At 37.2% G+C, this 25,914-nt stretch overlaps 1 protein-coding gene across 2 annotated transcripts; it reads left to right on the top strand.

Moving 5' to 3' along the window:
- The first annotated feature begins 4,502 nt into the window (after positions 1 to 4,502).
- On the top strand, positions 4,503 to 25,260 carry GUF1 (GTP binding elongation factor GUF1). Of its 2 annotated transcripts, XM_072861404.1 has the most exons (18): positions 4,503 to 4,912; positions 5,963 to 6,074; positions 7,653 to 7,801; positions 8,017 to 8,097; positions 10,073 to 10,150; positions 10,391 to 10,474; positions 10,966 to 11,030; positions 12,084 to 12,287; positions 12,740 to 12,784; positions 13,905 to 14,044; positions 15,307 to 15,430; positions 15,807 to 15,939; positions 17,465 to 17,608; positions 18,639 to 18,772; positions 20,667 to 20,768; positions 22,770 to 22,889; positions 23,835 to 23,871; positions 24,904 to 25,260. In XM_072861404.1, the coding sequence occupies exons 1-18, from the start codon at positions 4,775 to 4,777 to the stop codon at positions 25,039 to 25,041; spliced, it is 2,028 nt and encodes a 675-aa protein (XP_072717505.1). In that variant the 5' UTR covers positions 4,503 to 4,774; the 3' UTR covers positions 25,042 to 25,260. The 2 variants fall into 2 exon arrangements, with proteins under 2 accessions (XP_072717505.1, XP_072717506.1); XM_072861405.1 differs by lacking the exon at positions 12,740 to 12,784.
- Positions 25,261 to 25,914: the final 654 nt, after the last annotated feature.

The following is a 25,914-nucleotide window of genomic DNA, read 5'->3' on the forward strand; positions in this document are numbered from 1 at the left end:
TGTGTTTTCTTTCACAGGCTAAATCACTGCTGTTTCACTTGGTTTCTGCTGTGACTTTTGAAGATTACACAGGAAGACTCTAGCTACCTTTTCTGCTTTAAGGCAAGAAATACGTATGTGTCTTCTACTTTTGTCAGCTTGGCTACAACAGAAATGTTTGGCCATCATCACCACAAAGTGCCAAGAAACAAAAGTTTAAGCTGTGTTTTCAAGCACAGTTGGAGAAGAACTTGACATATTGCGGTAACGTGACAAGTCAATGTCAAGAAAAGGCTGCAAAGCAGAAATTCACTGTCAGCCTGAAGCAAAATATTAACTCCAGCCACTGCTGTCCCTTTGCACTATTCTCCCTTCATCATAACTTTGGTTAAGAAAGGTCTGTAGCAGATACAATGGCAAGTACAATGTGGACATTGCACCTGGTATTTTTTGATTGCAAAAGGAAAAAAGGAAAAATGGGAAAAAAGGGGAAAAGCAAAAAAGGAAGAAAGGAAGAAAGGAAAAAGGAAAAGGATTTGCTAGTTTCTGTCCTCCCAAGAACAGTAAGGGCCTGTCAAACTCAAATAGATAACCTGGGGAAAGTTCGGTGACTCATCTTCTGGTTAAGAAATGGGCAGACCAGGTTAGTTAATTCAGGTGTCTGTTCAGGCACCTCACTCTGCCATGTAGACATATATTCAGAAGATGAGTGTTAGTGACCTGTCCTATAACGTGGTCAGTTTAGGAGTTCCAAGGATGAAATTCGTTGACCTTGGTTTTGTTTGCTTTTTTGTCTAGTGGTTTTTTTCAGGGTAAATTTTGTCGCTTTAATTCAGTTCATTACTGTGCAATGTAAAGCCTGTGAATTTGGCTTAGAAGAATACATCTTACAGAAAGGTGAAATTTCTGCTGATGTTATCTTTAAGGAAGTCATTCTCTTTTAGCATCTGCTGGCAGCAGCGCTTCCCAGTGACAGGAAAGGTTTTTGTCACGTCTATTCCATTTGCACAGTAACTACTTGTGGAGAATACAAATCTGTGGTATCGTTTACTCAGTTTCTGTTACAGAAATCCTCACAAATGAAATAAAGAAATACTCCCCCCCTCTTTTTTTTTTACTACCTCCATGGAATCTTGTTCTGTTTTTATTTCTACATTTCCAGAGTCTCACAGTGCTACCAAAGATTGCTTCCAAATGAGGTGCGTTGCTGATTGAATAGCAAGTGGTACACTCTCTGCTGTGTTTCATAGATACCATTGATTACCGACCTGCTTGGCCTTGTGCACACATATACCTATATTATGCTAAGAAATCTTAGCTGCATTTTATCAGCTCATATTTTACTATCAGGGAAATGCTTCTTTACCTTTTATATTATTCACTGCATTATGGTATACTATTCCATTCTGTGCAACTGTCACATTTACGGAAGTTTAGCAGATGACTCAGATCACTGACTGTAAATGCTTACTTCTGCGATTTTGTCAGTTTATGGGAAAACATACAACTCCTGTTAAAACTCAGGCTATGACACCATGTCAGTTAGGGAACATATTTGTCTCAATTGAACACAACTGCCAGGGAAAAACACGTAACACTGACTGATTTGAAATGATGACAGAATTACATTAAGTCTTCAACTGAAATAATTATTGATAGGACATTCAATGCTGCATTCATGTGTAGCTATAACAAGATACTTGGGAGTCAGACAATAAATTCATGCTTATATTTTGTTTTCACATTCTCAGTCATGAATGTGCAAATATTTGAATTTACCATTTTATGTGGCTGGCTTCAATGTTACTCAATATAGCTAATGACAGGTACATTTAACTTATCCTCACTATAACTAATGGCTTTTGAAGTACAGGAAATGTTAATTGTGTACATACATCCATCACATTTTGACACGTAAATGGATCACTTGAAAATTCATGTTTATGCTACTGATTTCCTGTTCCATAAATACTTTAACATTTATTATTCTGCTGAACTGGAGATCTTTCCATAATTGTTCTGGTAAGTGTGTTCCATTGCATACGGAGCTCAAAGCAAATTGATCAGGAATCTGAATATTTGCTTCATATATCTATCCAAGCTGAAAAGTGAAGGTAAAGACAGATGACGTTGTCATTTTTACTGTGCTCTATCCTAGCTTACTGATGGACCACCGATCTGAACTTAGTTAATATATTGTGTTCACATGACTAGGAATCCTACTTGAAAAGCAGTTCCATTCCTGCTTTTCTTCATTTATTTCAGAATTCTAAAATACGTGGACCTGCCAATAGCTTAACCTTAAGGACTGCCATCTCCCTGCGTGGACCAGCACTCACTCCATAGGTGTTCGCTCCATGCCAACAGGACAAGAACAAATTCCAGCATGAAGATGCAGCACATAAGCTCATTCAGTAACTACTCCAGCACACCTCCTTGAATCCTGGCTGTATTCAGCCAGCTTGGTGTGCAGGTGGTGCAAATACAAGTCTTGGTTCTCTAAGGTGTAGATATGGAGCGCAAGTGCAACCTTCAGTCATGCCATTTGGTTTGCAATAACTTTTGATTTTGCAGGTATTTTTGTGACTACGTGATTTTGTGCATGTCACATAACAAACAGTGCATGTTGCTAGCACGACTGTGCGATTTAGCTACCTCTGCCATTGCTTTTTTGGAATTGCTCAAACGTGCTATCGCTATACATCGCTCTGCGGTGGTGGTATTTGAAGATACTCCTGCTAATAGAGTGCCTTCTTAGATTTGCTGGTATTCTTGCCTCTTGGGACAGCAAAGACAATACCCCTTTAGCAGTTATAGGATTGCTATGTATTTACTTCTGTTCTCTGTTATTGCACACGGGTAAGCCAATATCTATAGTGCATCAAACTTAATCGGTGTATAGCAGGAACAACGTTTCCCTCCAAAATATGGATGCTATACTTGTATGTATGCTCTGGATCACATCTTTGGATTCATGGCTCTTGTCACGCTCACTCTCCATTGAAGGACACACTTCTCTTTCCCTATATGTTTTGAATTTGCTGAAGGACTCTCTTTGCTCATCACTACCCAAATTCAATTTGATCAGCATAGCACAGTGAACTATGCTAGCAAATTCACTACCCCACACTTCCAAGCCGGTATATGCAGAACTTTTGCGCCCTCTGCATTACGTATCAGATGCTTCTATGCAGCTTTTTGAGACCAAATCATTGTAACTTAAAATGGAGTATTAATTTTATAGTGATTTGCTGAAATTAAACCTCCTTTAAATAGCTTTACCCTCAAAAAATACTCTGTCTTGCTTTATTTGGTACGTCTCTAGATTGTGAATCTGACAAAATATTTGCAGTTTTCTTAGCTAAGTGGTCTGCTGGTATTTCTGAAATATTTTATGTAGCTACAGCTGAAATCCTGATTAGATTTGAGCAAATGAGAAAGACAAAGCCAATACATGTAAACTGAGCAGTGACTCGAGGCCTGCCTGCTTTCCCAGGTCTGTGAAAACTTAATGCAAAATTTTCAAGTAAGAAAAAAACCAGAGGAACATGCAGGCAGCAATCAAAGCTAAACTAGGAAAAATATAAGCTAGAAAAATACCTGGAAAAGACAACGTCAACCCACTAAGACTGTGATAAGAGTAACACATGGAAAACATATCTAAGAATATGACATTCTTCTGCTTCTAGAATTTTACAAAGCACAACTGCGAAGGCCAGAACAGCCATATGCTGGCAAAGCAGCATACAAGGTAACGCATCCCTCTGTAATGCCAGTAAATAAGTATTTCAAGACAACAGTATTCTGTGCCTTGCAGTGGCATGGAGATGTTACAATCACAAACCAAGCTGTTCTTGTGAGCCATTTCATACCAAAAAAAAAAAAAGTTCCAAAAACTTGTGAAACTCACAAAAACTTGTAAAACTCGCAAAAACTTGTAAAACTCGCAAAAATAGTTTGTGCTCTCTGGAAATAATCAACGGCGCCTAGAAAAAAATATACAGGGACGTACATATATAATACGTCCCAGAAACCATCCAGCAACTGGACCGAACTTCTGGTTTGTTTTATGTTATGGACAGCCGAGGCGAAAGCCCTGTGGAGGCTCTCCTGGGATTTCTGCACTTCCGAAGCAGTACTACGGAGACGCTGCAGGAGACTCTGCAGGCACAGCTCGCACCCAGACAGGCACCCCGCCCGCCTGGGTCGTCAGCCAGGCCCCTACCGGCGGGGAGCCGACACCGAAGGTGCGGGCAGGTGCGGACACACACCTACAGGCGAAGGCGCGCCCCAGCGGGCCGCAGGCTCCGAACTGCCACAGCGGGGGGCGCAAACACCCGCGGCCTATTGAGCCGAGGCTGAAATTCGCTCCCGGAGCACCCTGACAGCTGCAGGCTCCTAAGCCGCCGGCCAGCGGCGGGAGAGAGGCGGGGCGGGACGGCGCGGCCGCCTCACGACCGCCCTCACGGCACCGCCCTCGCGGGAGGGAGGGAGGAGGCGGACCTCTGACCACTTCCGCCGCCGCCGAGCGGTTCCGGCGCGTGGGGGCTGCTCGTGTTGTCCTCGTGCCGTGGAGATCACCGTTCTCCCGCGCGCGGGGCGGGTTGCTAGGCGACGCCGGAGCGAGCCCGCGCCGGCAGCGCGTGAGGGGAAGGCGAGAGAGGGGCGGCTGGGGAACCGTTAGGGCCGGGCCGGCGCGGCGGTGAGGGGAGGGGAGCGGAGCGGGCTGCCACGGGGGCTGAGGCTGCCCAGCGCCCCTCCGCGCTGTGAGGGTGTGAGCCCAGCTCCAAGCGCGATGGCTCTCGCTGGCAGGACGGCGATGTGGTGGGCCCGGCTGCGGAGCCCCTGCCCCGCTGCCGCCCCGCTCTGCCTTCCGCCCTGGGTGCCCGCGGGGCCCGTGGCGTGCGAGCGGCTGTACAGCTCCCGCGGCAAGGTGAGTCCGCAGGGCTGCCCGGGAGGGGCGGGGTGCGGGGAGGCGTTTCGCCTGCCCGAAGGTGGCCTGCAGCGAGTCCCCAAAGGCGGTGGTCCTGCGTGTAGAAGGTGGCCTTTCCGGAGAGGCGATCAGGTCATCCTGCAGTAGCCATTACCCGCTGCAGGGGCGTTTGCGTCCCCTTGGCAGTAGGAGGACTTGCCGTTCCAAGCCGAGCATGCTGCAAGGGACGCGGCAGATAATGCTGCTTAATGCTGTGTATTGATGCTAGCAAAGAACTCCGGGCTTGCTTTCTGCTCTGCTTGGCGCAGAGCTGCCATGCGTAGCCTGTGTAAGGGAGATGAGCTTCCTGTATCTCTAGAATCGGTGACCAGTGTTTTTCAGTAAAGTGGCACTGATTGCTATTAGAGGTCTCCTGGTTCCTGATCCTGAAAGCTTTGAAAAGCAAAGAAACCACCTTTCTTCAAAGTGTTGTATTACTTGGAATGAGCAGGAATAACACAAAGAAAAGTTTTTTAGTGTTGGACTTTTCTGCGTGTAAACCAAGGAAGTTGGGCTGGTTTTCTGCATTTTTTTATTTTAGCCAACATAAATGTTACCTGTAGCTTCCTTTTCCACGAAGTCTGCTTGCTCCTTATGATAAGGTCACTGCTACCTGAGCTGCTAGGTAATGTCGCTGTATTCTTATCATGCTTGTGAAGAATGATGTCCTTAATGGTCCCCTGAAGCCAGTTTTCTTAATCCTTAAGTTTAGTGGTTTAACGAACTTGAAACTGTTTTCAGTTTTCCAACTCCCTGTATTCATAAGAACACAGTACCTTTCACAACACTTACCAACGTACTTTGATTATTCAGAGTAATAAATAAATATGTATGTATGTATGATTAAAATGAAATGCCAGCATTTTAAACACTGATGATAATTTAAGTTTTTGTATCTCTATTCAATTTATGCCTCTTCTAGAGAAAAGAGTTGATCCTTTTTTAAAGGCCAGGTCATATTGTATGTAGAGACTGTAACCATGGTTTATGAAATAAATTTATGTTTTTCAGGAAAAATTAGATATGTCGACATATCCTGTGGAAAGTATTAGAAACTTCAGTATTATAGCTCATGTAGATCATGGCAAAAGTACACTAGCAGACAGATTGTTAGAAATTACAGGTAAGTGTTCTCATTTTATACTACCTTTTCATGACATGTAAGATGACGTGTAAGATTCTGTAGCTTTCATTATTACTAAAATTCCTAATATCATTGCTCTTCTAGTGCCACATTGCTTGACCTTTTAGACTGCCAGTTGTGTAGTGTTACAGATGTGAATATGATGGACTTTCTTTCTGGTTGAGATCTGCCTACAAGTAGGGGTAAGGAAGTGTGTGATTCACTCAAGGAAGTATGTATTTTAGAAAGAGACTGAAAAGGAGTGTACTTCCTTGTTCAAGATACTGCTCCTGTCATTCCTGACCAGTCTTCCATTAGACCAGTGCACAGCAAGTAAGCTTGATGTTTACTGCCAGTGTTTGTGGTGAACAGGAGGAGACTGTCATGACCTAGGAATTCTGGACAGGGTAGTTTCCAAAAGTGTTATTGAAACAGGGAGGAACTTCAGCTGCTTGTACTTAGATGAAAGTAATGATATGTCCTCTTGTGAGCAAACCATAAACAACTGCCTTTCGTGGTAGTGAAGCTCACTGGTGCTGAAGCTGATACGATGCTGCATAGTAAGTTTTAGAAATGTACAGCCCTATGTTGATTTAGATTTAGTATGTAGAATAACTGCTAGTAATTAAGTGTAAATTCCATATTCTCAGCTGCAATATAGATTTGCTTTTTCCTTCACTCTAAGTATTGGTGAAGTTGTGTTTCTTTCATCTTCAGAGGTTTTTGTTTTGTCCTCATTGGAGTGCTTCTTGAACTTCAGTGTTTTTATTTCTGTGTTGTTGCTGAGGTTAAGGAAAACTACCCTCCTTTAAAGGGAAAGCGAGAAACAGAAGTGCTAAGGGATCTTTGTAACTATAAGTGACTCTGAAACTAGGCTTTCCTTGGAAGAGAGAGACAGAGGTTGCCTTAGAGTGTTCTCTAAGGTAAGCTGTAAAGCAATTGCTGTATCTCCTAAGAGGAGACTAATTTCAGAGCAGAGCTTAAATTAGCTACTCAGAAGTACCCTTTGGAAGAGTCTTGCTTTTCTCATTTGTGAGCAAAACAGAACCTGGGAGAGAAGGTTTTGATCAAAGTTATTCTTTATGATTACCTCCTATGTGTTACTATGGGCAATTTTACCTGATGCCTGTGACAGAATGGAATTTTGAATTCAGGGCTGTCAAGCTCTATGATAATGCTCTTTTCGCAATTGAGATTGGCACCGGTTGGAGCCATGGGCCATGGAGCTGCTCTCCAGTGATAGGAGGTGAAGTTTCTTTAAACATCAAAATTATTTAGCACTGAATGGAATTTTTGCTACTTCTTAATCTCTGATTTAGATTTACATGATGTTTTGTGTCCTGCTTATTCAGGAAAGTATTTTATATGACTTCATATGTAAAAATTTATTTAACAAATGTTAAGATGTTGAAGCATAATTTTATTTCTAAATGAAAATCTAAGTTTAGCTTAGTCAGGTGGAAGAGCTTCATTTGCAGCTGCAAGTCCCATGTTCTGCTGGTTAATGGCATTTTCAAGCATTATTTATTTTGAGAGCTAATGTACTAAATGAGGTAATAAAACTTTTTTTTCTCTTAGGAACAATTGCTAAAACTGACCGTAATAAGCAAGTGCTGGATAAACTGCAAGTGGAACGCGAAAGAGGAATTACAGTTAAAGCGCAGTCTGCATCTCTCTTTTACAGTCATGAAGGAGTAAACTACCTCTTAAATCTTATTGACACGCCAGTAAGTTAAGTATAAATAGTGTTTAAATCACACAAAGCTAAATGTCTTTATGTTTAAAAGTAGGAGATTTCTGGCTTCTTGTGCTTATTCAATTTATTTTTTTTGTAAGAATGGTGTTTTGGATGAACATATATACAAATGAAAACATCACAGTATAGAAGTCTGCAAAGGACTCTAGAAATACCTGAAATTGTAAACATTTATTTTTTCCACAGGGCCACGTAGATTTCAGCTATGAAGTATCACGGTCGCTGTCTGCCTGTCAAGGTGTCATACTTGTAGTGGATGCAAATGAGGTGGAGTTCTTAATTCTTGTTTTTTGCTTAGAATGTCAGCAATTTCTTTAAGTACGCTAGAGAGAAGATTAGGTTTTTTTAATTTTTCTATCAGTGTTTTTGCCCCTGGTCTATCTCCATAAAAGTATTACGATGAAGAAGAAGAGTAATGGGAGTTTTAAAAAAATCTAGAGACAAATACTTGTGTATTGATAGATACTGCAGTTCCATGACATAGAAATAGAAGCACAGGATTAGTGAAGAATCAGATCCTACTTTGTACAGGGTATGAACTTTGCAAATGGCAGTCTGGAGAACTTTTAGCTTACTAATACCCATTTGAGTACCTTCAGTTTCTTGTTGGGAAGCTGGATGATTCATTCAACCAACCACAGTGTTATAACTAATTGCTGTTGTGTTTTTGTTTGTCAATAATACAAACCAATACTGGCAATGTTAAAGCTAAAGGACACTGTAAGCTGAATGTGAATAAACTTATTCTGGAAACTGGAGAAGTTTTATATCTGCTAGATTAATAGGTTCTTGACTAATCTTTCAGGAGAAGCAGGAGAGTGAGGGAGTATTTGTAAGGTAATACTCTCATAAATTTACAAAGTCTATACTAGGAGGGAAGTGAAATTAGAGATCTTAGTTGTACTTTTATTTGTACAGTGCTAGGAACATTTTGAAGAATCGGTTAACAGTAGAATATGAGGATTATGGGAACATGATTTTAAATACGGACACATTCTCACAAAGTATTTTGATAATTTTCTCTGGGGTATATTTATGATTGGATTGTACAAGGGTCAAATGAATGCTACTTTTTTGCTGTCAATGATTATGAACATTTGTTTCTTCCTAGCTTGGTGGGCAAGTGGACTTCTTAAGTAAGCTTCAGTAATAAATATGTTTTCTAAATGTGGTGATGTTTTTATATTTAATGTGTATATATATTTTTTACGTCATATTTAAATATGTGATTATTTGGTATTCTGTATTTGCCTTTTAGTCAGAATGCTCACAAACTCAACTTTTTCATTATAATTGCTAATGTTTCTCCTGCCAGCCTGAATTCTGGAGGTAATTTTCAAGATTTAGGTCTTGCATACTTTTTTTTTTCCTTTATTTTTTTTAAATAAAATTTTTTTGCTTCTTTTTTATGTTGCCTAAAAAGTTAGGCCCATATATCCACAGTGAATATCCCCATATAAGTAATTTTCCACTTGAACTGTTGTAAACAAAGGGGAAGACAAGAAGTAGCTTCTCTTCTTTCCTCTTCTCCTCCCACCCCCTTCTGCCCTCTCTGGTCCTCTCTGATTGTCACGTTAGGCTTTATGATCTCATTCATTAGCATCTCTGTCTCTCTGTTTTTCCTTGACTGGTACTTAGATCCGGAAGGTAGTCTTCCTTTTTCTTCTGATCAGAGCTGTTCTTTTGCCATCCTTTTAAAAGAAATGTGCGGTGCAAAGCTTATAATTTGTTTTCTTTTTTGAAAATAACTATAAGGTAAGTTGAAGGTATGTTCCTGCCCTCTGGAGTAACTACAGTCTTATTACCATGATAAACATCCCTTTTTCTTTGTCTTAGTCCATTTGTGAATAGTTTGTTGTGGACTGAGAATCTGTTTTTTGAGGTACCCATTATGATCTTGGTTATTCAGAAATAAATAACATATACAAAAATATGTACTTGGTGCATAATGTATACATAATACTGTGTTATCTATAAATAATTGCATGTGTGTGGTCACACATACAGCATTATTAGTTTGTCTACTTATATTCAGATTATGAGAAATTATACTTGGGAATGTTGTTGTCTTTCTCAGCAATGTGTATAATCATTAACTTATTTTCAATCCCCCAAATGAAGGAGTGGACAGAACAGCAAAGTAATCTTATATGGTACAGTGTGCCTTAAAAAAAAAAAAAACAAACAAAACCAAAACCACAGGAAGATTCCATGTTAAACTTTTTAAATGCTTATTTTCTAGGGTATTCAGGCTCAGACAGTGGCAAACTTCTATCTTGCTTTTGAAGCACAGCTTGCAATAATTCCTGTCATAAATAAGGTAATAAAGGTTTTAGAGTTTCATATTAAATAGTTGGGTTGTTTAAATATATAGAAGATTTATAAGAAATGTATCCTCAAATAGAAGTATATAATGAAAAAATAACTAGAATATAATAAGAACTTTGTCGTTTGCTTATAAATACGTAAAGGTTCCTTGACTTGTATATTTGGAAACTACAGTGCTGGATCATACGGAAGATGTGATTGCCTGTATATTTAGCAGTTTGTTGTTTTTCAGATCGACTTGAAGAATGCAGACCCTGAAAGAGTTGAAAAACAAATTGAGAAGCTGTTTGATATCCCTATAGATGAATGTGTAAGGGTAAGATGTCTTGAAGTTTTAGAACATGGCTGATTATATATCTGTATCTACTTTGTAGCTAATGAAAGACATAGTAAATCAACAGGGTGTCATCTGTCTGCCTGTCTTTGTCTGACATACATGAATTTCTTCAAAGATTGTCTCCTGGAAAACAAGAGTGGAGAACATACGTCTCAGTTAAAAATTCTAGTATGTCTTGATGAATAGCATCAGACAGATTTTAAATTATTTCTCATTGTGGGTCTGTAAATTGTTTTCATTTTTACAGAAACAACAATAGCCATTCAGGAGAGAAATAAAAAGTTACAGAATAATTTATAATCAAGTAAGCATTTCATAGTAATAGCATTCTAAAGTATGCTTCAGAGTGCTTTTATGGGTAGTATTTCCTGTGGCCACCAAAACTGTCTAAGTAAATGTGACACTGTTTAATAGATAATGAAGGAATGTAAGACACTTGTCTTATAAAATTGTTGTTGGACTTGTTTTAGATTTCTGCTAAACAAGGAACAAATGTTGAAAAAGTTCTTCAAAAGGTCATTGAGAAGATTCCACCGTAAGTTCTGTATCTAGTTATGAAACCTTGTAAGGTTAATTAGGAAACCATGAGTTGCGTTTATACAGTATAATGGCTCTAGTTTTGCGCTTAATATTTATCTGATTTAAAGTCAATACTTTATAAAGAGATGTGGGAGAAATCTAATGTCTGAGCTGGTTAAGTCAGTTTCAAGTTGCAAATCAGAAAAAATGACACTTCAGATTTGAGATGCCTTTTAAAAAATGAATGTGTGAATGTCAGCAGAGAAGAATTCTTTATTCTTAAGAAGTGGGAGGGGAAAATGAATTCAGTATGAAATGAAAGATGAGAGGTGAGCCACTAAAGGTGATACTTCTATGAATGTTTACATAGCTTCCATAAAACTTAGTGTTTGAGGTTCTATGTGTGCTGTTGCTCCTTTTGAACATTGTATTGTTAAAATGATAAAGGTAATTGAAATCTGCTGTGTTTAGAGTTTCATATCTTGAACCCAACCTTTAAAATAGACTTTTATCTAGGAACTTGATGACAAAGCTGCTGAATTACAGTTCAGTTTCAATCAGCATGTTGCTTTTCAATCTTTTTTCCTAGTATTAGCTCATAATTGTAGTCCTCATATTAGTTAATAATCATAGTTAAAAGAAACCACAGTGAAATTCCAAGATTAGGTTTCCATGAAAGATGGCAAAACCAAAATATCAAAATATCTGTGGACTTTTTTTAAAAAAAAAAAAACCCCTCAGCTATTCAGAATGTAACTGTTGAATTTTTGTTTCCCCCGTAATATGATACTTTAAGCATCAGTTTCACCTGTTTTGAAATGGGTATGATGAATATGCATTTGGTTTTGTTTTATTTGTACTGCTGTTGCACATGGGAGAAAAAAATGTAAACATTTGCTGCATAATAGTGAAACACTGAAATGATGTCTGGTATGTGTTTGTTTACTGAAAATTACTCAGTAGTTTTATCTATTTTAATACGGAAGTTTTTGGGGTGGGGGTGCTTGCTCACTTGATATTGAATGAAAAACACACTGCTTAATATACTGTTTTAAATTTTTTGTGACAGGCCCCACTGTAATACTGCTGATCCATTGAAAGCCTTAGTATTTGACTCCACCTTTGACCACTACCGAGGCGTCATAGCTAACATTGCACTCTTTGGTGGGGAGATTCAGAAAGGGCATAAAATTGTATCTGCACACACAAAGAAAAGATACGAAGTAAATGAAGTCGGAATTCTGACTCCAAATGAGCAGCCAACGCATAAACTGTAAGTAAAAATTTCTTTCAATAGAACAAATCATAAATTGGTATAAGATACAAAATCCTACATTTCCATTTGATCTTTGCTTTGAGTGGTAAAGGCTGGGAGATGTCTGGGTTTTTTGTTCTTGTTCTTTGGTGGTGGGTTTTTTTATAATTATTATCTGTAATTTAATGCTCAATGTCAGGTTTTTTTCATTTTGGGCATGCTGAGGCAGAAGCTTTTGGGGACTGCATTTTGGACACTGCTAGGGGGAGGAAGCCATTCTATTGTCTATTATACATGGAATATCTGGACAGCTAGTTTTTTTTAAGACTAGCGTTTGATATTCTTATTCAGCTGTCCAATTTATTTCTAGGAACTACCTTGTTTGAGAGTGGAAGGGAATGGGGCTTCATCTTAGTTATTGCTGCAGCATATTTTGAGGGTGGAAAACTTAAAATCCATGAATGCAACAGCTTCCAGAAACTGGCTCCTCATGGCAGCAGTGGGAAGAAAATCAGGTACTTAGAATTAGTGGAGAAGCTTTATCAGTTTGCATCCAAGTATGTGTTAATGACTTTCTTGGGAGATGCTCAGTGAAACTACATTACTTTGTGTGGTGGGTTCAACCCAGGCAGCAACTAAGCACCCAGCCAGCCACTTGCTCACTACCCCAACTCCAGCAGGATGGGGGAGAGAATTGAAAGAGCAAAGGTGAGGAGAGACTCATGGGTTGAGATTAAAACAGTTAAATAAGTGAAGGAAGAAGAAAAGGGGGGGGTTGGGGGGGTGCAATGCAAAGACAATCAGTTACGCACCACCTCCCACAAGCGGACCAACCACTAGCAGACAAGCTAGTATACAAGCAACAGCCACCTTGGAAGGACTACGCTCCTTGTTTTTTATTGCCGAGTATGATATTCTATGGCATGGAATATCCCTTTGGTCAGTTCGGGTCTGCTGTCCTGGCTGTGTTACCTCCCAGCCTCTTGCCCTAGCCTATTTGCCGGGGGGGGGGGGGTCAAAGTGAGAAACAGAGAAAGCCTTCATGCTGTGCAAGCACTATTCAGCAATAGCTAAGACACCGGTGTGTCATCAACACCATTTTATTCACAAATCCAAAGCACAGCACCATACAGTGCCGTTATGAAGAAAGTTAACTCCATCCCAGCCAAAACCAGTACACTGTGTTTTACTCTTTGTCTACCATGGGTTCCTCTCTTAAATAGAATTATGTGCTGTTGTAAGGCATTTGTCTTTTGTTGTTTCTGCCACTTAGTATATGAAACTTGCTGCGGTGGCAGCTGAGAACTGTTCTGGTTCTGTTTCTTAGATCCTTGAGAAGTTCCTTCTAGCTTCAGCTTTCAAACTGGGAGTAGAACAGAATTCAAAATCCAAAACCATAAATGTACTGTTTAACTGTAACAGAAATAGAGCTACTTGAGTCAATAGATAGTTTGTCCCTTGAGATAAAGTTCACAGCTCAGAGGAGAAACAACTTAAATCTGGCTTTTGGACTGTGTATGGGTGTTTAGGGGGGTGATTTACTTGAATTTCTGACTGGGCTAAGTCAAGTGGGGAAAATAGCAAAAATACTGATAATGCCAAGAAGCATGTCCATATAATGCCAATTTTATTTAGATATGCTGGACAGGTGGGCTACCTGGTTGCTGGAATGAAAGAAGTAACAGAAGCCCAAATAGGAGACACACTGTTTTCATATAAACAGCCAGTGGAGCCTTTGCCTGGCTTTAAGTCAGCGAAGCCAATGGTTTTTGCAGGTGAGGAGTAAACTGTTATAAAGTGGAATTACTTCTTCCAGTAACAAGAGTAAGAGAGCTATTAGAGCTTCTAAAATAATAAGTGTGTATATTAAGAGTTGTGAGGATTAGAATTTTAGCAAAGTTAAGCTGCAGAGGCACATCATTTATATAGCTTTGTGTAATTTTCCCTGTGACTCAACAGACAAGATTCATAATAGTTGCAGACTGGTTTTAGATGAGTACAAGACTAACGTGTTTTTAGCCACAATTAATTGCTTCTAATGCCAGTAAATTGTTGATAGCTAGAAAAGAAGGGGTGAGACTTTAAAAAATGAAGTCCACTTATTGGAATTCTTCATCTTGATAACCAGGTTTCCATAATTATTGTGAAATCTTTTTTCTTTTAAAAATTAGCAACTGTTTGATTGTTGTTAAATATGGTAAACTACCAAAGCTAATATTCAGAATGATTCTGTAAAATATTTGACTTTTTAAGCTTGAATAGTTCTGTTGAGCTGTTGCCACCAGCTTCAGTAACTACTACAAATGCTATGGAAGATGGCTTTAGAAAGAAATAAATTCTGTAAATCACTCTCGAGACTTGTTGTGATGGAATGTGTAAAACTCACTTGAACTGTCTCATGGAGATGATGCTGTCTGTCAGTGAATGTAGAAAAGTGTAATCCTGTAAATTTTCTTTGTGTGCATGTGTGTTGCTTCTTGGTGTAGAGTAATCTACATTTTCTGAACAAGTGGTGATGTGAAAAGTGGTACAGTAGAACCGATTTCAGGCAGTAATTATACAGACAGCTGCTTTTTATTAATTTCAAAAAATTATAGAAACATTCACAACTTTGATATGGCAATTTTTTTTTTTGCTGTTCACACTTACCTTTGACGGAACATCTCAGTTAAGTTTGTCTGCTTATTCATTTATACTTAAGCTATATGTTTACACTGCAGCCCTGCAAAACAGTGGTTATACTCAATTGTGCATCTTCCACAACTGTGAAGGACTAGATGAATACAGTATCCCTACCATTATAGTTTGAATGTTAATTCCTGGTTTTTTGAGATAATCTAAAACTTTATTACATCTTAACTAATTTTTGGGGAAAAAAATTCCTTGTATTGTTTTTCACATTTTAAAGAAGTTGGAACAGAAAGTAAGCTATTTCCAATTCCATTACTGTGTTCACTGTAAAAGGCATGTTTGAAAGCTAAGTATACACTAGATAAAGCTCTCTATCACATCATTTCTATCTAATATGTTTTGACAGGAATGTATCCTGTAGATCAAACAGAATATAATAATCTCAAAAGTGCTTTGGAAAGGCTGACATTGAATGACTCCAGTGTAACTGTTCATCGTGACAGTAGCCTTGCCTTAGGAGCTGGATGGAGGTAAGGCTTTTATAGCGCTTTCATTTTTAGAACTGTTCGTAAATCGAGAATGCAGGTTTAAGTCAACTGAAGGTTGAACTAAAATGAATTCAAGATCAGGAGCTTTAATTCAAATTAGTGGTAGGTAAAGATCAAAAGCATTTGATTTTCTTACGTTCTGTATTTGCGCAGAGTATGCAATTTGTTGTGATTGATAGTTTTTGTTCTGAACGACTCATACTATTCAACTGTAGGATCATTTGGTCTTTCAGAGATTGTTTGCTTTGCCTGATATTGCCAGACTAGCAGTGTGAATGTGCTGGAGGGAAAAGAAGCCCACTGTGAAATTCCAGGGGATATACAAATGCTTTTACCAACAGGATTTTTTTTTTTCCAGGTTGGGTTTCCTTGGTCTTTTACATATGGAAGTTTTTAATCAACGTTTGGAGCAAGAGTATAACATGTCTGTTATTTTAACTGCACCTACGGTTCCTTATAAAGCTATTCTTTCCTCAGCAAAGTTGATAAAGGTATGATAATTTATTACAGCTTTATGTAAATACCAGCGTAAAAGCCTCCCATAATAAACATCTACACTTTTTTTTTAATGTAGACTAGTACTTTTATTTTATGGTAAACATCAGAAGCACCAGTATTTAACTTAAAACTTTTTTTAGTGGATTTTTTTTTTGAGAATGTTAGCTTTCCTTCTGCCTTCAACTTCAAGCATTCTCTCTTTATGTCTTACACCTGTCCTTGAAAATGGGAATAAAGGACACGTTTCTTGTTGTATTCTTTTAAGTGCATACTGACTGGACTGGGTTTAAAGCAGGTGAAATCATCTCCCAGGCTTTATCAGTCAGAAAACATAAACATTTTTAGGAATAGCTTGTAATGCTACTGTAGACTGGCAGGGGCTGGTGAAAACAAGTGAGTTTTTGATCGTGGTGAAACAGGCATGTGCAAACTTAGTTGAACTGGGTGCAAAGAAAATTACTGTGAGTTTAGAGAGAGAGAGTTGGAGTTATGAGCACCTGCTGACAGAGGAGGCTGCAAATAGGTTGGCTTCTTATTATCCAACGTGTACCTCTAAACAGTACAGAAAATCTGTAAATTCCAAACAGCTCGTATAAGAACGGTTGCTGTACTTGCAAAGTGTAAGGCATAGACCCTTTTTTTCTCCAGTTATTTTGGCTTCTTGCTTAGGCAGTGTAGCAGCTATGAATGAAATAGTTGACACCTCTGGTGCATAAGTGATTCTGCATTGCTGATGTGGGACACTGTTTTCAAACAGTGCTGGAAGTTGGGTCATTGTTCATGAACACTGCCTTGTCAGTGGAAAGTGATATAATCACTTGCTTTGGTATGTTGGGGTTGTATATATACGATAAGAAACAGGACCTTCCTTTTATCCTTCCTTCAGAAGGGTAACTCCAGTCCCTATCAGGATGTTGGAGTAGAAAAAAACAGGTCATGAAAGCACTTGTACAGGAATCAAAAACTTGATTTCTAAGCCTGCTTCAGCCTGTAAGGGAGCCTTAACTCAAAGTTCTACTTAGAGGAGAATGTCCCCATCACCAAGCTCCAGAATACTTGGAGCAGGTCTTTTGTTGAAGGTTTGCCTTATACTTTGCAGGATCAGGATGGACTAAGAAGGAGGATCCTTGCTCTACGGGCAAGAGAGAGAAACGGAAAGATGGACAGAAAGTCTTTTATATTTCTGTGGATAACTCTGGGTTGTAGTCCTAGTTCCAAGCACTTCCATTTAAAATTCATTTGATAAAATTCTTAAAAACCCCCTTTTTTGTAGTGAAAAGTAACTCCTGTAATCTTTCTGTATAATAATATTTAAAGATATGCTGATCAGGGACTCCTATATGTGATGTAGAAGTCTCTTTCAAAATTGTGCTTGGTATGAATTTGGGTTGCATAATTCACAAGTGTTTCCAAGCAATTGAAACATTTTTTAGCATTTTTTTCAATGCTCTATTTGTCTCCTTTGCTATTCAGTCTACTTATTTGTAAAATTAAAGTACCTGTTTTGTTTGTTTTCAGGAGTATGGTAAAGCGGAGATTACTATTATCAACCCTGCTCAGTTTCCTGATAAACTTTCAGTATCTGAATATTTGGAGCCAACTGTTCTTGGTACTATTGTAACACCTCATGAATATATTGGGAAAATAATTGCTTTGTGTCAGGTTGGTACGTAGTTTTAGTTTTGTCATTTGCATTTGAAGCTCTTCGTATCATACTTAAGGTGAAGATACTAGATAGTAAGATACTAGATACTATTGAAGAGTATCTTTGACAATAATTATTAAATATATTTGAAAATATTTTCAACATTTTATGTGTAAAATTACTTCTGAACTACAAAATCCTTATGCTGACACTTAGTGATGACAGCTCAGTGACAATAAGTGCCTGGTCAAGCATCCTGTACTAGACAAATTCATAGCTAGTTCTGTTTTCCTGAAAGAATGGAATCTCCAGCAGGGGAGTAAGATCTATTGTTTTTTAAACATATATTCATGGAAATACCACTTCTGTTAACCCGTAATGAGGCTTCGTATGTTTTCAGTACTTCACTGGAGTACATTTATGATAGTGATGGCCAAACACATTTCCGCAAGTGTATTTGAAATAGTTTTAACTAAAAATGTTTTAACTGCCATGCATATTGTCTTTATATAATTTCTTCACAATATTTTCTTAGCTTTTAACATTTCAAATTACATAATACAAAAGAGTACGGTACTTGTATGTCAGTACAGTGAAGTATAAGATCTATTAAAAAGAATTCCTAAAATAACTTTAAGAACACCCTTCTGGCAGAAAAGAAGATGAGCCTGCAAGTCCGACTGTGTAATACTCCATTGTATGTGAAAATCTAATTTCAGCGAGATTTTATGGCCAAATAATTATACATTTAAAAGGCAGCAATATGCAGAAGCTGTTAAGGATTTCAGAAATTCAGCTTTTAGAGAGGACATACTTGAATCACTTGTCCAGTTAAGTTACAACCACTTCATTTATTAGTGCTGCAGTTTGTTCTGGGACTTAAGCAAACTATCAATAAGAAAGTTACTTTGGGGCTTGAAGTGCAGGAGACTGGATAGCTGTTCATTTTAATTTGCTTTGTATTTATTTGTAGAAAACTTGTACAAAACTATTTATTTGACAGAAAACTTCTGTCAAGGGGAACTGAAACAATTTTTATTTGTCTAGGATCGTAGGGCAGTCCAGAAGGATATGTTGTACATTGATGAACACAGGGTTATGCTAAAGTACCTGTTCCCACTGAATGAAATTGTGGTGGATTTTTATGATGCTCTTAAGTCCCTGTCTTCTGGTTATGCAAGGTAACTACCTCCTCTGTTCCCCCTCCCCCTCTCCCCACCCTTGTCCCTAAGGGGTGAATGAAAAAAGATCTGAGAAGACATGGAAGGGCACAAGTGAAGAATATTATTTTATGATGGTGCTGCAAATTGAGTCTTACTTCACCTTTAATGAATTAGATTCACTCTGAAAATGGATGGAAATAAATCTGAAAAACACTAAAAGTGCATCACTACCTAATACTCATTTTCTTTGGTGATGCATGTATTTTTCAAGTGTGACCTATAGAGTGGCACTGGCTCATCTAGATGAGTAAGATCTAGATGGTTCTTACTTGCCTGAAGTGACAATGGGCATTTTCTATTGAGGGAATCACTGAAAATGGACTTCCTACTGTATTGTCTCTTGGTGGAAAAGGGAAAATAACCAAACAATGATTCTTTAAAGCTAGCAAAAACAATCAACAAACTATATTTAAAACAAACAACACTTACTTTACTTACATGCTTTATTATGGGAATAAAGTAAATCATCTGTATTTTGAGACAAAATGTTCTGCTGTGGGTGGAGTCTATAAATTCAGAGGCTAGAATAGTGCTCAGCTGTTTGTGAAGAGCCTTGGTGAGTTCAGTGGAAGGGAAAATGTTGCATGGCAGATTGGCTTATGCCACAGGAAATGCAATATCTCTTACATACCTGGTATGTAGATTGGATGTTAGTAAGAATACATTGGACAGGAACTGGTATACTTAGTTACATTATTCATTTTATAAGCATAAAAATGAATTTTATTGAAGGACTGCATTTGGTTTGAGTTTGTGTTTTCTTAAATATGCCTTATAAAGGTAAGGTAAGATGTGTTTTAGGCCCGGGTTTGTGTATATTTGAAGTAGAAGCATAAGCAAAAGTGGGGAGGCAAGAAGGACGGGTAGAAGAAAGAGGGGGATGGAGATTTTGAATTTTCTCTGAGGATCTAGCTCTCCAACTAGATAAAAACCAACCTGTTTATCAAGAAGCTATCTCATTAGCAGAATTATGCTGGGTTTCCTTTGATTCAGGTGTGATTGCAAACAATGTTGCATTGTCTTATTTCTCGATTTTTATTTCCTAATCGACTCTCTAATGTTGCTTGTGCATTTAATGCTCTCAATAATCATACTTCTGTTATATGAATCTATTCACACAACTATGGTTTATCTAAGCCAATTAAGATAGAAGTACTTTCAAATACTCTCAAAGGACTTTTTCCCCCTCTGTGATGGATGCACTCAGCTCCCTCTGTTCTGATATTTCAGATCTGACCAGATTAGTGGTCTCTGCATCTCCTCCATTTTAAGAATTTTTTGCAAACCAACACACAGACAGCAACGCCCATACCTACCAAAGGAGAAATACGGTTTGGAAATGAAGAGGAAAACCTTGTTGTCAGAGAGAATGATAATAGGGTTCATATAAAAAGTCTGTCAAATGAGAGGATGAAAAGAAAACAATACAGTGTTAGTGTTTGATTTGTGTGACATCATGGATGTTTACTGTTCAAAAGCTGTGTTGAAGGGTTCTGTTGCCTGGAGCTTTAAGGAACTTTCAGCGGATAGAAAAGAAGTGTTTGAATAAACTCTTTAAGAGACTGCAGTAAGAATATAGATTTTTGATTAATTTACCTTGCTCAGTAGCTGGAAGACAGGATGATGTCTTCTGCTGCCTTGGAGATGAGATTTATCTGCAGTAAATTTCTAGACCAGCCTTGCATAAGGGAGACATACTGAGAGACTATTAAAAACTGTGCTCCTATTTTAATAAAAAGTTCAAGTGTTCTATTAAGAAATGTGTCTAAAACTTAAAATTTATTAAACAAAGAATGCAGAATATAATTTTTACAAAATCATCACTAACTTTTTATAAACTGCTTTCGTTTAGTTTTGATTATGAAGATGCAGGATACCAGGCAGCAGACCTTATCAAAATGGATATTCTTCTAAATGGAAATCCAGTTGAAGAACTGGCAACAATCATACACAAGTAGGTTGACTGGATTCTCTATTCCAAAGAAATAAGACTTCCTATTAATATACAATGAAAACATATTTGTCATATATTAGTAATACATATATATGTATGAAAACAGCATTGAGGATTTCATCACATCACCACTTTTGGAGATGATCTGAAAAAGAGGCATTTAAATGCTAGATATAATATTTTTGTGGTAATGTAGGGCAGGGAGGAGAAGGAAATGCAAAATGCCAATCTCTTAAGCGGCTGGAAAAATTAAATACAGACCAGTATAGGAGATGCCATATGAATCATTTATGGCACTTATTATTTATTACTGAAAAAAAATTGATTTTATGCTCCAAATAATTCCTGTCCTATAGAAGTTTGTTGATACCTTGTCTCCAGCCAGAGTACCAGGAGAATGTAAATATTTACTGGATGTAATTACCTCAGAAAATTTTTGCTGAAATGATTCAGTTCCTATAAGTTTCTCAGGAATTACTGGTTTGCTGGTGAGAATAATGCCTTCTTGTTTCCAGCCTCTCCCATGGCTTTTTTCTCAGAAAGTCTTTATAAGGCTCCCTTCTGTAACTTCAGCATTCCTTTCCAGTAATTCTGAGATCAACTTCTTTTTGTTTTTTGTTTGTTTTTTTTTTCTTCTTAAAATACTAACTTGTAGTTGCTAAAAAATTTTATATTTTTCATATTGTTTATATAATTGCAATCCTGAAATCCTTGTAATTCCTTAACTTCAGAAGGTCAACATAGGAAAATGAAACCCTTATTTTGTTCAGAAAGATCATGGTGCTGGGGTGGAATAACTCTTGCATATACGTTTGCTACTTAATGTGTTTTTCATAAATAAGCAGTGTTTAGCAGTCTACCTGTTTCTCTCTACTTTGAAAAGATGCAAAATGGAGTGGCCAACCTTGCAAAAGTTAGTTAGTTATTGCTTTAACATGTGTTTCTTGATCGATTTAGCTTGCACCCCTGAACTGTTTCGCTCACTAAAACTAATGATAGCCTGCCTTTTAGCTTTTAGATTACAAATAAATTTTTTTAACTTGTAGACAGCATTCATTCTGCTCCTGCTTCAATTATTCTCAGAGTCCTCTCACTGTAAATAGAGTGCATCTGTCTATATAAAAAGAATTATGCTGAATTGCGTTTATAAAGAACTGCTGAGATTACTGTAAGCTCAGTATTAAGCTAGCCATTATTATTTGTCCTAATTATACAAATAAATATCTGTATCTTCTAAAACTGTAATGTTTAATGAACATTATTTAAGTACTTCATGCTTAAAACTGTTTGCTTTATACAGGTAGGAGGGAGTCATATTATTGCTACGTGAAAACATGTAAAACTCTTTTCAGCTGTATGTTGCTAAAAAATGTTTGCTAAATATGGATGTTTTTAGAGAGAAGAAACCCATTTGTTTTCAGTGGCTTATGAAAGTATCTGTTCAGTAGCTTCTTTAGACCTTTTGACATTTTCTCTTTCCAAAATATGAAGCATACGCAGATGCTGAATATAGTTGGATAATTTTTATTAGTAGATGAGTAGTACATTAATATGTTTTTGGTTAGGTTTTTTTTGTCTTGTTATGTTTTAAAATGTTTTTAAAATATTTTTAAAAAATATTTCTGTAATATGTAGATCTTTTGACCTTCCAGCCCTACAATCAATGAAAATCCTCCTTGACCTTCTAGTTTAAAATTGCATTTGAAGTTGTGACAGTATTCAGAATGGCTTCAGTGTGATAGATAATCAGGGTGTTTATAACAAATATTTTAAATTTATTTGAAGACCTTCTGTTAATACAATCTTACCACCTGTTTGTATGAAACAGCTGACATACAGAGAGCACTTACTAGATGTAAAATTATGATCTGATAGGCTTATCTTTTGAGGTAAAAAGAGGAAAACCTTTACTGAAATCCTTTTATCAAACAGTTTGGTCTATGGATATATTTTTGGGGTTGTATTACTCTTTATGAAAACACTGGTGACTTTCTTTTTCAGTGATAAAGCATATGCTACTGGTAAATTCCTGTGTGAACGTTTAAAAGATGCTATACCTAGACAGTTGTTTGAAATAGCCATCCAGGCTGCTATTGGCAAGAAAATAATTGCAAGAGAAACGTAAGTGAAGCCCTTCTGTTTCCCTCCCCCTCCCCCCCCCCCCTTCTTATTTTAAACTACTTAAAATATGGACTTGTAATGTCTTACCTAAATAGTTTTATATGTTGCATTGCTTGGAATTTACTGTAAAGTTGTATTTTTCTTGTATATGCTACTGGACCTCTTGGGGGGGGGGGGGGGAGATCAAACCAAAGAAACCAAAACATTTGAGCTGTCAGTATGACTAAGGACTTTGTATAAATTTAATTGAAAACATGTATTTTTATTTTAAATTGCTTGTGGTCATCATTGCCCTTAGTGGGCAGAGTATAACTTGCAACACCCATGTGTACACTTCCTCTTTGGCAGTGGAAAAAGTTTCTTACTACTGAAAAAAATTAGCTAGTTGTGGAATAGTTTAATCTCTGGGTGAATCAGCAAAAAAAAAACCCCTGAACTGTGCTATTCCAAAGGAAATATGTTGCAAGCTGAACACACAACTATTTCTTAGCAGTACTGCTTTTAAACCAAACTCTTTCCCTGATGTTGTGTTTCTTGTTACATTTTTGCTGTTGCTGTTTAAATAGGATTTAAATTGTGGTAAAAGAATTAAAGGTAGGGATCTGAGCAGAGATGCTGTAAGAATTTGTGTGTACATACCTATATACACACATATGTAACACAGTTACTGCGAATCACAGCAGAAATCCTAGATAAAAAGGCAAGACTGTAATTTTTATGTACGTATTATACACCCTAAGGGATATTTCTAGAATTAAGAAATGTGAATTGTCTTCTGTTTAGAGCTTTGTCTTCTATATACAAAATATGAAAATGTCATGATTCCAATGCATCTTACAAAATTAGTAGAAAAACAATGCTTAGTATTTTGACAACTCAGTATTTAGCTTCATATATAGGAGATGTTCTAATGTGTTAAAGTATATATGTTATTTTATTTTACAGGCTGAAAGCTTACAGAAAAAATGTTGTGGCAAAATGTGTAGGTATCTGGTTCATTTTTTGATGTTTCTGATGTGTGCAAACCTAAGAGCCTTGCTAATGGGATAGGCCTATCCTTTTCCTAGAAACCCAGCAAAGACATGTTCTGCTTGTGCTCCTAAGTGTCAATGGAATATTAACAGATACTTTCAAGATTTTATTTTAAAATTCAACTCATGTAACCTCTAGTTGCAGCTTCCAGTAAGAGTGGATCAGAAAGAGTAATGGCTTTTTCAAAATTACACACGTAGAGTGAACTCAACAGAGTGTGTCTGTGTTCACTCCTGTCTCCTCACCATTTTCTAATAGTTGTAGACCTATAGTAAATATGTGTGTGTATACACACACATATGTGTAACTTCATGTGTTTCCTAAATTGTTTTTTCAAGGTGATTTAATAAACTAATATAAAGTGCTTCTTTAGAGACTGATTGTTATTAGACTTCTACTTGGGTTTTCAGTAATACATTGTGACAAGGCCTGAAATATGCAATAGTTGACTATCAACAAGGCTGGACAAAGCTATAGAAAAAATGTGATGCCTCTTACTTGTCTTTAGCTCTCTGAAGCAAACATGTTGGAAAAAAAACAAGTGTCCCTTCTTACAACTATTATAGAATTCTTCTGCTAGGCATATATGTGGGATGGTGTTTGTTCAACATTGTATAAGGGTTCAGTTAACTTATCTAGACGTAAGCACCTAGTGCTAGTCAAGATGCCCCAGTGTATCTGAGCTGGCATCCTGCTGGTGTTCCAAGGGGATTTGGATATCCTACAGGTTGTGTCTAATGTCAGCCATGCTTATGTGAATGTATGTATTTAGGTAACTGAATTCAACCCTTAATGAACATGTATACTTGCTCCCTTGTTCTTTTTAACTAGTGGCCTTTTGGGATAACTGTTTAGAGTATAAAATAATCTTTTGTCATAATATAACTAGCCTTTCTGACTATTTTTAAGCCCTTGAGTTTCGTGTTGCTGAAATGTACGGCAGTTGCATTTAAGCTTACTAAAATACTTTTCCTTTTCATAGTATGGAGGAGACATTACAAGAAGAATGAAGCTTTTAAAGAGGCAGGCAGAAGGGAAGAAGTTGATGAGAAAAATTGGCAATGTGGAAGTACCAAGAGATGCCTTTATTCGTGTTTTAAAGAGACAAACTGACAAATAGAGATCAGTGACATGCAGCTGATTATTCTCTCAATTTTTTGTAGACAGCAGCATGATGAGCTAATGTATAATTTATCACTGTGAGAGGGAGCATATTTGACTTTAAATGGTGTAAATTAAATATATGTGGGAACATAAATTGAAAGGACTGTGTACTTAAAATGTACAGCTACTTGTAGATTATTATGAAATTAAAGTTATTTAATTTGACTTAACTGAATCTAAAAGTTTTCATTGCATTTCATTGTTTTAATACTTCTAACACTTAAAATTTAACATAATTATGGGGTTTTTTTGCATTGCAAGTCTTTGTATGAGAGAACAGGAACAATGTGTCAAAAAGTTTATAAAACTAATTGAAAGGTATGTATAGACAAACAATGCTTTTTTTTAAAAAAAAAAGTTTGAACTGTTGCCACAAAAATATCAAGCTACTTCCTGTTTTATTTTCTAAAGTTGCTGTCGTCAGGAAGTCATGATGATGTTGGGAAAGAACATCAAGAAAAACTAATTATGACTTTTTTTAACATACCCCACTATTTATTTTAAACTTGAAATGTGTTGGTTTACCATGAATACAGCCTAGCTATGCTAATCTCCAAAGAAATTGTAAGTTTGAATATATTAAAACACAAGATAATGTAACTATTCCACCAATAAGACCAATTCAGGCCTTAAAGAATTCCTTTGGCACGAAGGCTTCATGTACTTGTTGAAGTTTTACTACTATTGTTCACATACTAAAGTTTGTCAGTGAGTTCTCACTTGAAAGTTGTAGTTAAGTGTGCTTAATGTACATTGTTGCTTTTGGAAATGTAAACAAAGCAATCCTTAACACAAGTTAATGACCATGCTATATACTGTGTTCACAACT

Source organism: Ciconia boyciana, chromosome 5 (assembly GCF_034638445.1).
Source record: "Ciconia boyciana chromosome 5, ASM3463844v1, whole genome shotgun sequence".
NCBI lineage: Eukaryota > Metazoa > Chordata > Aves > Ciconiiformes > Ciconiidae > Ciconia > Ciconia boyciana.